Raw genomic sequence first — 11603 nt, forward strand, 5'->3', positions numbered from 1 at the left:
TGTATAAGTTGAATTTGAACTTGTTTATGGAGTTAATACATCTTCTAATTTTTTTCATAACCATTTGAGTGACATGCAAACAACGAGGGGATATCCTCTCAAAAGATCAAAATAGTTTCCCTCCAAATAGTACTTCTTTCTCACAATTCACTTCTATTTTCCTACCAGTCCACGTATGACAGTGATAACACACTGTGGTCCTGGGGTCTTGAGGCACTGATGATAGTGCAGTAGTGCACAGCCTTGCGGGAGTTTCTCTCTTCGTTGAGACTGCAGAGAAATAGCCAAATAGCCAAACCCCTTTTCAGTGTCAAACCGCTCCGATAGTGTTATATTTGCCGTGCCAATGTCGATAGTGTGATCGAATGGTCTAACTCTATAAACATGTTACTAACGGTTTTCTTTTTTAGATTTGTGGACTAAAAGTTTCAAAAAGAAATCTCTTGTAAATGCTAGGGCCCTTGGCAACACAAGAATTAATTTTACCGGACTTTCACACGAATTAGTTCATTTCCTCAAAATTTCTGTAAAATTTATCCATTTCAAAGGGGCCCTACTCGTTGCATAGATCGGCAGTGTTTCACATAGGTTTTAGCTGATGGCTATAGGTGCAACCTTTTTTTTTCCTAATATGTTGATCGAATTTAATCTTACACATTTTTGAAGCAATAGATCTTTTTTTAAAAAAAAGATGTAACTGTTGAAATCATTTGGAAGTTCATTGCTTTAAGTATGGATCAAACAATCGGTTTCAAAAAACAAAGTATGGATCAAACAATTTCTTTATCCCGAAAAGTTTAATACAAGTTCCTTACCACACATGATAGAAAATAGATGGATCGCCCATCCAATCAGTTTAGACAAGGTAAAGTCTCATTTTCACAGTACGGAAAGTGTCTCATTTTCACAGTACGGAACTTTCTGGAGAGAAGAAAAAGAAGACAATAACACAGTCCTCTCAGGAAAAAGAAAGACGAAGAAATGTCGACAGATTTTTTTTAATAACATAGAAAAAGTTATCCCAGTCACCATTCTGTAAGCTGAGATGAGATCGTGACACCTCACTTACTATTGTATACAAATAATATATCTCAATGCAGTCATGCCGACTATAAAACTACAAAGGAAGCAGTCAAGCAGCCCATATTGCACTCGTAATCTGCTCACTTCTTTTCTGAGCCATGGATATGCTTCTCTGTTTCGTGGAGATCTTCTCCATCCTTTGTTGCTGCATCATCTACTACTACCACCTTCAAACCAAGAAAGCAAGTGCTTCGGAGCCGACCGAATGGCCCGTGCTGGGTCATCTCTTCGGCATGTTCGCCAACATCCACCGCTTCCACGACTGGGCCACCGACATCCTCGCCGGCGGGTGGCACAACTTCGAGGCTCGCGCGGGGCTCACCGGCATACGGTTCTTCATCACCTGCGACCCGTCCAACGTGCGCCACATCTTCACGTCCAACTTCGCAAACTACCCCAAGGGTGACGAGTACGCCGAGATCTTCGACGTCCTTGGCAACGGCATCTTCAACGCCGACGGCGAGTCGTGGCGCAGCCAGAGGGCGAAGGCCCAGATGCTCATGGCCGGCGCACGGTTCCGCGCCTTCGCCGCGCGGAGCAGCCGCGACAAGGCGGAGAAGAGCCTCCTGCCGTTGCTCGCGCACGCGGCCGACACGGGAGCGCGCTGCGACCTGCACGACCTGTTCTTGAGGCTGACCTTCGACGTGACCTGCACCCTCGTCTTCGGCGTGGACACCGGCTGCCTGTCGGCCGGCCTGCCGGTGATCCCCTTCGCACGTGCCATGGACGACGTGCTGGAAACGCTCTTCCTCCGGCACATCATCCCGATGTCGTGCTGGAAGCTGATGTACCGGTTGGAGGTCGGGACGGAGAGGAAGATGGCCGTCGCAAGGAGGACGATCGACAGGTTCGTCGCCGAGACCATCGCGAAGCGCAGGGCCGACATGATCCGACAAGGCACCAGTAACTCGGACGACTTGCTGTCATCGTTCATCAGCCACGACGACGATGACACGAGCAACGGCAACGACGTCGTCGACGAGACTGATGAGTTCCTACGTGACACGACGGTGAACCTCCTGCTCGCCGGCCGCGACACGACCGGCGCGGCGCTGTCGTGGTTCTTCTACATCCTCTCCAAGAACCCGCGCGTCGAGCAGAAGCTCCTGGAAGAGCTGGCGCCCATCGCTGCCCAGAAGGGCGGCGACGGCGGCGGCATGGTGATATTCGACGCCAGCGAGCTCAAGAACCTGGTGTACCTGCAAGCGGCGCTGTCCGAGTGCCTGAGGCTGTACCCGTCGGTGCCGTTCGAGCACAAGGCGGTGGCCGCCGACGACGTGCTCCCGAGCGGGCACGAGATGAAGGCCGGAGACAAGGTACTCGTGTTCTCCTACTCCATGGGCAGGATGGAAGGCGTGTGGGGCAAGGACTGCACGGAGTTCCTGCCGGAGAGGTGGATCACCAGCGAAGGGAAGCTGCGGTACGAGCCGTCGTACAAGTTCTTCTCCTTCAACGCCGGCCCGAGGACGTGCCTCGGCAAGGAGCTGGCGTTCGTGCAGCTCAAGACCGTGGCGGCGGCCGTGATGTGGAACTTCGCCGTGGAGGTGGTGCCGGGGCACGCCGTCGAGCCGAAGCTGTCCATCATCCTGCACATGAAGAATGGGCTCGCTGTCACGGTCAAGAGGAGGGCCACCATGGCTAGCTGCTAGCTAGCTCATGAGTCATTAGCCATCAGCCATGGCTGGTTCCGTTCGTGACGTCCTCGTCAATGGCCGCAGCAACGTACGTCGTCAGCTAAACTTACAATGACCTAATGATCGTCATCGTATACCACATCATTTATGGTACCAGGACTAGAGCTACACGTAGGTGACACGTATCAGTATTTCATCAGTTCGTATACGTATGTAAGTGCCATCAAGTGTGTTTTCCTTTTAATGGTGTGTGTCCTTTTTTTTTTATTTAGAAAACGAACTGAGGCAACTGTGCCTCAGAGATGCTCGGGCCTCTCCTATGCACTATGCATGCTTGCATAGCTTATAGCCGTATATTGGCTATGTATAGGTTGGTGTGTCCCTGTTAGTGATTATCTGTTTGTTTCGGTTTTATGCGGCTTGTTGCTTTGCATTTTTGCTTCATGTTCTTAGAAATTATATACGTGTAGGTGGATAATGTGCAAGATAAAGTGTATCCATCATGTATGTGCCCTTAGACGATATCGATTTGTAAAATGACCTTCACGTGCTTAGGTCTCCTCTGCTTGAATCGTCTTAGAAGGAGGTGGGATTATTTTATCCCGACGTGCCCTCATTTCGTGTATATCGACTAAAACATCGTTTTTTTTTCAAAAAGAAATAAATTGACGAAATAGATAAATATGTAATAATATAATAACTAGTTGGGTGGCCCGCGCAATTGCGCGGCTAGCACGCAAACAAAATCATATATTTTTCCGTATGACATTTACTTAAAATTTATTAAATAGCTATCTTATTGTCTTAAGACTTTGAAAGACCAAACCTTATCATTCCCGTATTTCTAATTATATAGTTTTTAAAATTCACACCAGCTGCTACCCCTTACTTCTGTCATATCCTTCTTTATTTGCTTGCTCGATCTGCCATTATTTCTATTCATTCTCCTTGAAACCTCTAAAAAATGGATCTTATAGTTTTTAGAGTTTATTGTCTCGTTAGGTTTTGTTTTTATAATTTCTATAAGTTCCGTCAAACGCTGCCATTATACTCCTCTACGGCCCATCCACTGTGTTTTCTCTTTATTGTCATTGCGATTTTAAAAATCGAATATAATTATTGTTCGGGTTCAATTTTTTACTTTCTAGAAGTCCCGCCAAACCGTCAGCGGCTTTACTATTATATTTCTTTATGGCTTGCCCACTGCCTCCATTCTTTATTGTCATTGAGATTTTAAAATCAAACATGATTATCATTGGTTTTTTTTACTTTTTAGAAGTTCTGAACCTTTAAAAATTGGATCTTGTAGTTTTATTGTCTTGTTGAGTTTCATTTTTTATAATTTTTAGAAGTCCTGTTAAACGATGCCACTATACTACTCTAGAGCCTATCCGCCACCTACTCTTTATTGTCATTGGGATTCTAAAAATCGAACATAACTGTCGTTGAAATTTATTTTTTATTTTCTAGAAGTTCCGCCAACCGTCGGAGGCTCTGCAACTATACTCCTATACACTTTGCCCGCTGCTTCTTCTTTTTATTGTCATTGAGATTTTAAAAATTGAATATGATTATCAATGGGGTTTATTTTTTGTCTTTCTAGAAGTCCCGGAGGCTCTGCAACTATACTCCTATACACTTTGCCCGCTACTTCTTCTTTTTATTGTCATTGAGATTTTAAAAATTGATTATGATTATCAATGGGGTTTATTTTTTTGTCTTTCTAGAAGTCCCAGCAACCGCCTTACCCGTTTGCTTCACGGCATGCCTGTCGTCCCTCCTTTTAATCGTTATTAAGATTCTATTTGGTGTTTTATTAACGGTTTTTATATGTCGTATCAACCGCCACCACTCTACTTCTTTATAGGCATGTTACTTAATTTATCTCGTCATGTGTTTTACATGGTTTTCTTTTAATAGTCTTTATTTTTTTATCACTAATTTTAATTATTTATAAATTATATTCCTAAATGATTTTTTTCTTTTTCTAATTAATCGTGTGTTAATTGTTTAATGACGATTAATTGTATATGTGCAGCAGTGTAAGCTTTGTTTATTTGACAGCACAACTCTTATCCGTGTAGGTTTATAATTGAATTAGATTATACGTGTACTGTGTACACCGCCAAAGAAACAGAAAAGGAAAGACTCCTAGTATGTAACGTACACAGTACATATATATGGACTTATCTTTTCTACAACAAATCTATACAGTTAAAATCTATAATTGAATCAAATGTTTTAATTAATCTCGTATTGGGTTCTTATGTGGACTCCTCTTACAATATTGCTTATTTCTAATTTCGATTTTCAGTTATTTTTTAGATTGTATTTCTACGTGGACTATTCTTTTCTTTTTCTTCGATTAATGTGTGAATTTCTAGCCTCCACAGAGAACGTGGTGCCTTCTTTTCGAGCTGTCTTAATAATATAATAGATGGACAAGTATGCAAGTTCAGACGTAGAAAAACTAACAAAATTAATTAACTGTGAATAGTTAGCGCATACTATTTACAATTAAATTTGTTTTTCTCCTAACCAGTCGTGTAAATCGAATGTGAACTTATATATTTACCTTTTTTAGATAATGTAAATGGATAACATATCCGATCTCTGCCCGTAAGCACACATCAAAAAGTATCGGAAGTAAAAAAAAAGGAATTAAAAAAAGGCGTGATGGGACAAACCCCCAACTTCTGTCAATAAAATAATCTACCAAAATAACATTTTCAAAATCACATAGATTCTATTACAAAATTTTATAGGCACTATGCTATCCAAATAGAAATAAAAGTTCATTGGCTATCAATGCCGAGCGTGTAGCATCATTGCATATAGTATCATGTTGTTTCTGTGAAAGCATCATACACCAAGACTGAAGCCAGTCCTGCATAATGTTTAACATTTTTTTATGTTCAAAAATTGCATCATTACGGCAACGTTAGATTGACCAACGTAGAGTACTATCTTTAAATAAAATCATTTTTTAAGGTATAAGCACTTTTATTAGTCAGTTAAAAAAATTATTTTACACTGTGGGGAGGGGGATATTAAGGTAAAGAAAATACATTGACATGTAAAAAAATAATTTATAGAGTGATATATTATATATTGATCTATATTATCAATTTTTTATTTAAAGTTCTTTCTGACTTTTTAAGCAACATGAAAACAAGATGATCGATAATTTGACTTAGCCGTTCTGGAATTGTACTACCGTGAGAAAATTATTGTTGCAACATTCATGCATTTTGATAAGGTTTTAATTATCATATCGTTCGCTTCATCACGTTGCTATGCATAATGCATGCATACAGTGCACGGAGCACTTAGTTTTGGGTGCTTCAGTACTTATAGTGGAGCACTCCATTTATATAGGCATGTTTAGCACGATTCCGGCCAGTTTAAGCTTTAAATAGTTTTAGCTCCATTAAAATAGAAGTGTAGTTGGATGAAGCGTTCTCACAAAGCAAACTAGAAAGATGGAACTAAGTTTAGGCAGCTCCACAACTCCACTTCAAACTTAAATCCTAAAAATAAATTTAGGAATCGGAGATCTACCAAACATTTCCATATTTCCATAGTAGTGCAATATGGTATATGAATCAAGGTTACACTGTATATGGATCCCACTTCCCCATGACGCCATGTTACATTTGGCTGGGGCAGCTCTTATTTCACTCATTTGGGATTCTGCGTAAAGCAAACTGTCGGTCTATTATTTATCACTAGAAGAGCCGCTGGTCATTTTAAGGGCATGTTTAGTTCCTAAAAACTTTTCTCAAAAACATCACATCGAATCTTTAAATACATATATGGAGCATTAAATATAGATAAAAAGAAAAACTAATTGCACAGTGTGCATGTAAATAGCGAGACGAATCTTTTGAGCCTAATTAGTCCATGATTAGCTATAAGTGCTACAGTAACCCACATGTGATAATGATTGATTAATTAGGCTCAAAAGATTCGTCTCGCGGTTTCCAGACGAGTTATGAAATTAGTTTTTTTTTCATTCGTGTCCGAAAACCCCTTCCGATATCCAGTCAAATGTCCGATGTGACACCCAAAAATTTTTATTTCACCAACTAAACAGGCCCTAAAAGTGTGAGTTGAATCTATAAAGCTCATACTCCATGCCAGTTCTTAATTATCAACTGTTTTTTTTATAAGAGGGTCCATATTTCTTTATTATCTGTAACCGTTCATAATCATTACTACCATGAGTACAAAGTATAGTAACCTTTAGTTATAAATATACCGATATGTGCTACTATACACTACATGAATATACTTCATACAAAGTATATGTCAAATTTTAAATTACATGTTTGTAATATCACATATTAAACTGCTCAAACTACTAGATGTTAAAGGTTCAACTTCATGTACACAAGCCTAGGAAATATGAGATATTTAACTATTTATCACTCTTAGATGTGACGATTAATTATTTGTCACATGAAACTAAATGTTGTAGACATATGAGGTCCATATGTTAATGACATATGAGTGGTAAATAGTTCAACGCCCTGGAAATGGTTATCAGAAAAAAAAACTTGGATATCATTTTTGCTCGGTATATATTCTGGTAACAGCCCCAGAATATTGGAATTTCTGCGTCGTGTTTGAAAACCTTGAACAGTATACACGACGATTAACTGTTTAAATCGGTGTGGAATATAGGTGACCGACCGACACCTCAGAATTTGGGTGAGCGATCAGGCCGGCTGTGGAAGCACAGCAGAACGTACCCGAGGCCTGAAATGAAGCGCGACAGGTGGGGAGGGAGTATTCCCTCCGTCCAAAAAAAGAATCAATCTAGAAGGGGAGTATTCCCTCGTTGCTTTAGGAGGGATGTGATAAATTAAGTTTTTTTGACGGAGCGTCCCGAAACAAACGAATCTAGAACTGGATGTGACATATTCATTTGGATATAGATATGTCTATATTCGTAGTACTATGATGTATTATATTTAGTACTAAATTATTTTTTTATGGGACGGAGGGATTAATTCGATAGCTGATGGTTGTTGTTGCACGACGCACGATTTGCACGGGACGGGAGACGGGATGGAGCATTACCCAAGTCCGCTGGGTACACGTCAACTCAGGGTCTCCAAATGATACGGGAGACGGGACGGCCTCTCAATTGATGGGACTTGGGTGTGTCCGGAACTCTGGATGATTTCTTCCAGATCAAACCAGCGGCCGGCAGCCTAACCCCACACAAGTAGCCGGCGAAACGAAACCGACTCGGCCCTGCCCAGCGCAAAGACGACGATCACACACAAGCAGGCAGCAACCTGGTAGGACGCGGATTCCCGAATCGGTCCAGGTGACCGAGAGCTGGGGCGGGTGTAGCGGCGTAGCCCAAGTTGAGGCCCGTCTGTTAGTTTGGCTCGGCCTGGCCCAACGTTGTTCCACGCGACTCTGCCCGTGCTGAGGTTGGCAATCAGCCCAGCGGCAGCGGGGTCTTCATCATGTGGATGTGGTGGTGTAAGAAAAGCCAAGAGATAATGAAAGGGATTTTCAAGGTGGATGAGAGTCAAGTGTGGAAGTGTGATAATGAAGTCTTTGGAGCTACCTGATCAACAACAGTCACATGATATCAGCTAACTGTGTCCTAATCTTCCTTGATGCAATCCAAAATATATAATAACAACAGCCAAAGTCCAATGATTGTGACGGCGACTATTTGGGAGCCTTCGCGGTGTAAATAAAGCCAAGAAGATATACTGTATATTTCTTTTCAAGAGCAAATTAAGAGATTTTTAATGTACAGTCAAGGAGATCGTGGCTCTCGTGCGTGTCATTGGACTGCTGCTGCTGCGTACGTACTACTTCCTCCTTTTCATATTATAAGATTTTTTTTAGTATTGTCCATATTCATATAGATATTAATGGATCTAGACATATATATCTATCTATATTCATTAACGTATATATGAATATAGACAATGCTAAAAAGTCTTATAACTGGAGATAGTTCTATAGTACAGTACACTAAAATCCATCACGCCAAAGCCCAAACCGCCGATCCATACACAACCACACGTCCGCACGCACGCCATCCGCTGCTGTACACGCGGGCGACAAGGACACTCGACCACACCGCGCTAGCTTGCTCTTGGCGAAAGCCGACCCAGCACTGCACTACTGCTTGGCCCGGCCTGCATATGCCGCCGTCTAGCTCTAGCAGCGAAAGACCCACGCCGCCTAACCTGCTAGCTAGCAAACAGCGCAATTTTTTGGCCCAATCTGCGTGCCCGTTTGCTCCGGTGGCGATGGTGAGCAAGCAGACGCCAAGTTTTGGGTGTTGACATCGCCACATCGGGCTGCTAAAATTTAGCAATCAACGTTGATGCGCGGACAAAAGCTCGAGTGCCATCCACCGTACGTCTGCCTCGAACAGTTCGTTTGAAATGACGACGCATGTCCTATGCCCCATTGTTATATTTCACACCGCATATACGTCAATTTTCGTTTGGTTTATATTACTCTCTCTCCGTCCCTAAATATTTGTTGAGTTTGATTTTTTTTAAACATGTTTGACTATTCGTTATATTCAAAAACTTTAAGTAGTTATTAATTATTTTCCTATTATTTGATTCATTGTTAAATATAATTTTATGTATACATATAGTTTTACATATTTTATAAAAGTTTTTGAATAAGATAAACGGTCAAACATGTTTAAAAAAGTCAACGGCGATAAATATTTAGGTACAAAGGAAGTATTATGTTCGAAACAAATATTTACCAACAGGCACCGTGCCAAAGGTATTTAGTTTAAGCATATAGACTCATATTTAATTTTGGGAACTGCCATATCACTTGATCTTGTTCGAAAGGGATGATATCAACAAGCATGAGCTTGATACTCGAGTTTCATTTCTCTATTATTTAAAAAATAAATTAAGGAAATAGACAAAATGTAAGTATCAAACTCACTCGACTTTGATACTTGAGTAGTTGAGTGATATGAAGTGATACCAACGTACTATCAAGCGATGATGGCAGGGTCATGGGCTTTGTGGATGAAAATATAGGTGAAGGTGGCATGGCATCAGGTTGGTATCGGCTGATATTCGTCGGTACCAAATATTACACACACCATTACCAAGCGATACCCGACAAGATTAGATCTATATCTGTCTGATTCCAATGAGATCTACGAGAGAGACAAATAAGAGAGGATGCATTAAGGGGTGCAGGGTGCTTACTCCATGATATCTTCAAGCTAACGTAGAATCCCAACGAAGGCGACGACAGTGACACATACCCTCCAGCAATGCCTTGGATTCCACCTCCTCACTCTCCAACTCTTTCAACTTCACCTTCGCTAACTAACATTGCCACCATGCAGATCGGGTTCCTCGATCCCCATCTAATTCCACACCTTGAACTTCACGAGCGGCATCTCCGCAAGGAAGTTTCAGTGCTGGACGAAAATGATTAAGGATAGGAAGGTGAGAGCAACTCGAGTCGGCATGGCAGACAAAGGGATCCCGTTCGGATGGTAGGAACGAGATTCCGTTTTATAACACTCTCGTTAATTTTTGGACAGGACTAATAATTGGCTGCCCGATTTGATACTAAAACTCAGACGGTTGAATGATTTAGTTGACCATCAATGAAACATCAAGCGATAAGCTGTGATACATAAAGTTTAGTCATTTGAACTTTGAAAACAAAAGCCTCCCGCCATTCTAAAATATAGTCATTTTAAAAAACGCATGGAAATACTTATATTTGGAACAAACATAGTATATAAGAAACTAGTGCACAACGAAACAATATAACATATGTAACATCTTAATTTGGGAAGTGGACTGAAATATATAAAAAAATACATAAAACAATCAAATATTTCAGTTCACACATAAAAACATAGTTTTAACCACTAAAACATCAAAAAGAAAAAAAAATGGTAGTTCAGATGAGACTTCTCTACTCCTCCCGGTCACCACTCACCACATCTAACCTCCATATATAGAATGCACGTGGGTCAGTGAAATGGGAGAGCTGGCTCCGGAGTCCGGGAGGTGCCGCTGAGCAAGGTGGACATTGCCGGTGACGAGGTTGACCTCTACGGTAGGGTGCATTTCTCAGATATTTAAATATTTATCACTTTTAAAATATGATGTTTAACTATTTGTCACTTGTAGTCTATGACATATAGGCTGAATGATAAATTCTTAATTATCATTTGTATCATTTGTAAGAGCGGAAAATAGTTAAACATTTATACATTTTTTGCGACTACACCCGATATATTTGCATGTAAACTGACCAATTTTCTCACTCCGGGCTGCTTTTTGTTGCTCATACCACCGATACAAAGAGCGTCACATGTGTACTACAACGGGCCGCGGTGCTTGAAGAAAGGAGAGGCTAAGGATATGTTCAGAAAAACTTAAGATTTTAAGAGATAGCTTATTGATCTACCTTATGAGGATCTAAATAAGATGGATTTCTTATAGCTTTTAACTTTTACTCCATCCACTTCAGGTTATAAGATGTTTTAACTTTAGTCGAAGTCAAACTTTTTCAAGTTTGACTAAGTTTAGAGACATATATAATAATATTTATAATACTAAATTAGTTTCATCAAATCAATAATTGAATATATTTTTATAATAAATTTGTCTTGGGTTGAAATGTTACTACTTTTTTCTACAAACTTGATCAAACTTAAAGCAGTTTGGCTTTGATCAAAGTCAAAACGTCTTAAAACCTGAAACGGAGGGAGTACATTATTTTTGAATTATATAATCATAACTTCTTATAATGTAGAATAAAAGCTACTACATTCGTCCTAAAATATAACAATCTATAATTGAATGGAAAATATAATAGTAGAGTATTTGAAAGAGCATCTCA

At 40.5% G+C, this 11603-nt stretch overlaps 1 protein-coding gene across 1 annotated transcript; it reads left to right on the top strand.

Annotated features, from left to right (window-relative positions):
• The first annotated feature begins 1111 nt into the window (after positions 1-1111).
• LOC4331569 (noroxomaritidine synthase) lies at positions 1112-3131 on the top strand. The gene has a single exon (XM_015772682.3). The coding sequence runs from the start codon at positions 1182-1184 to the stop codon at positions 2730-2732; it is 1551 nt and encodes a 516-aa protein (XP_015628168.1). The 5' UTR covers positions 1112-1181; the 3' UTR covers positions 2733-3131.
• Positions 3132-11603: the final 8472 nt, after the last annotated feature.

Source organism: Oryza sativa, chromosome 3 (assembly GCF_034140825.1).
Source record: "Oryza sativa Japonica Group chromosome 3, ASM3414082v1".
Classification (NCBI taxonomy): Eukaryota; Viridiplantae; Streptophyta; class Magnoliopsida; order Poales; family Poaceae; genus Oryza; species Oryza sativa.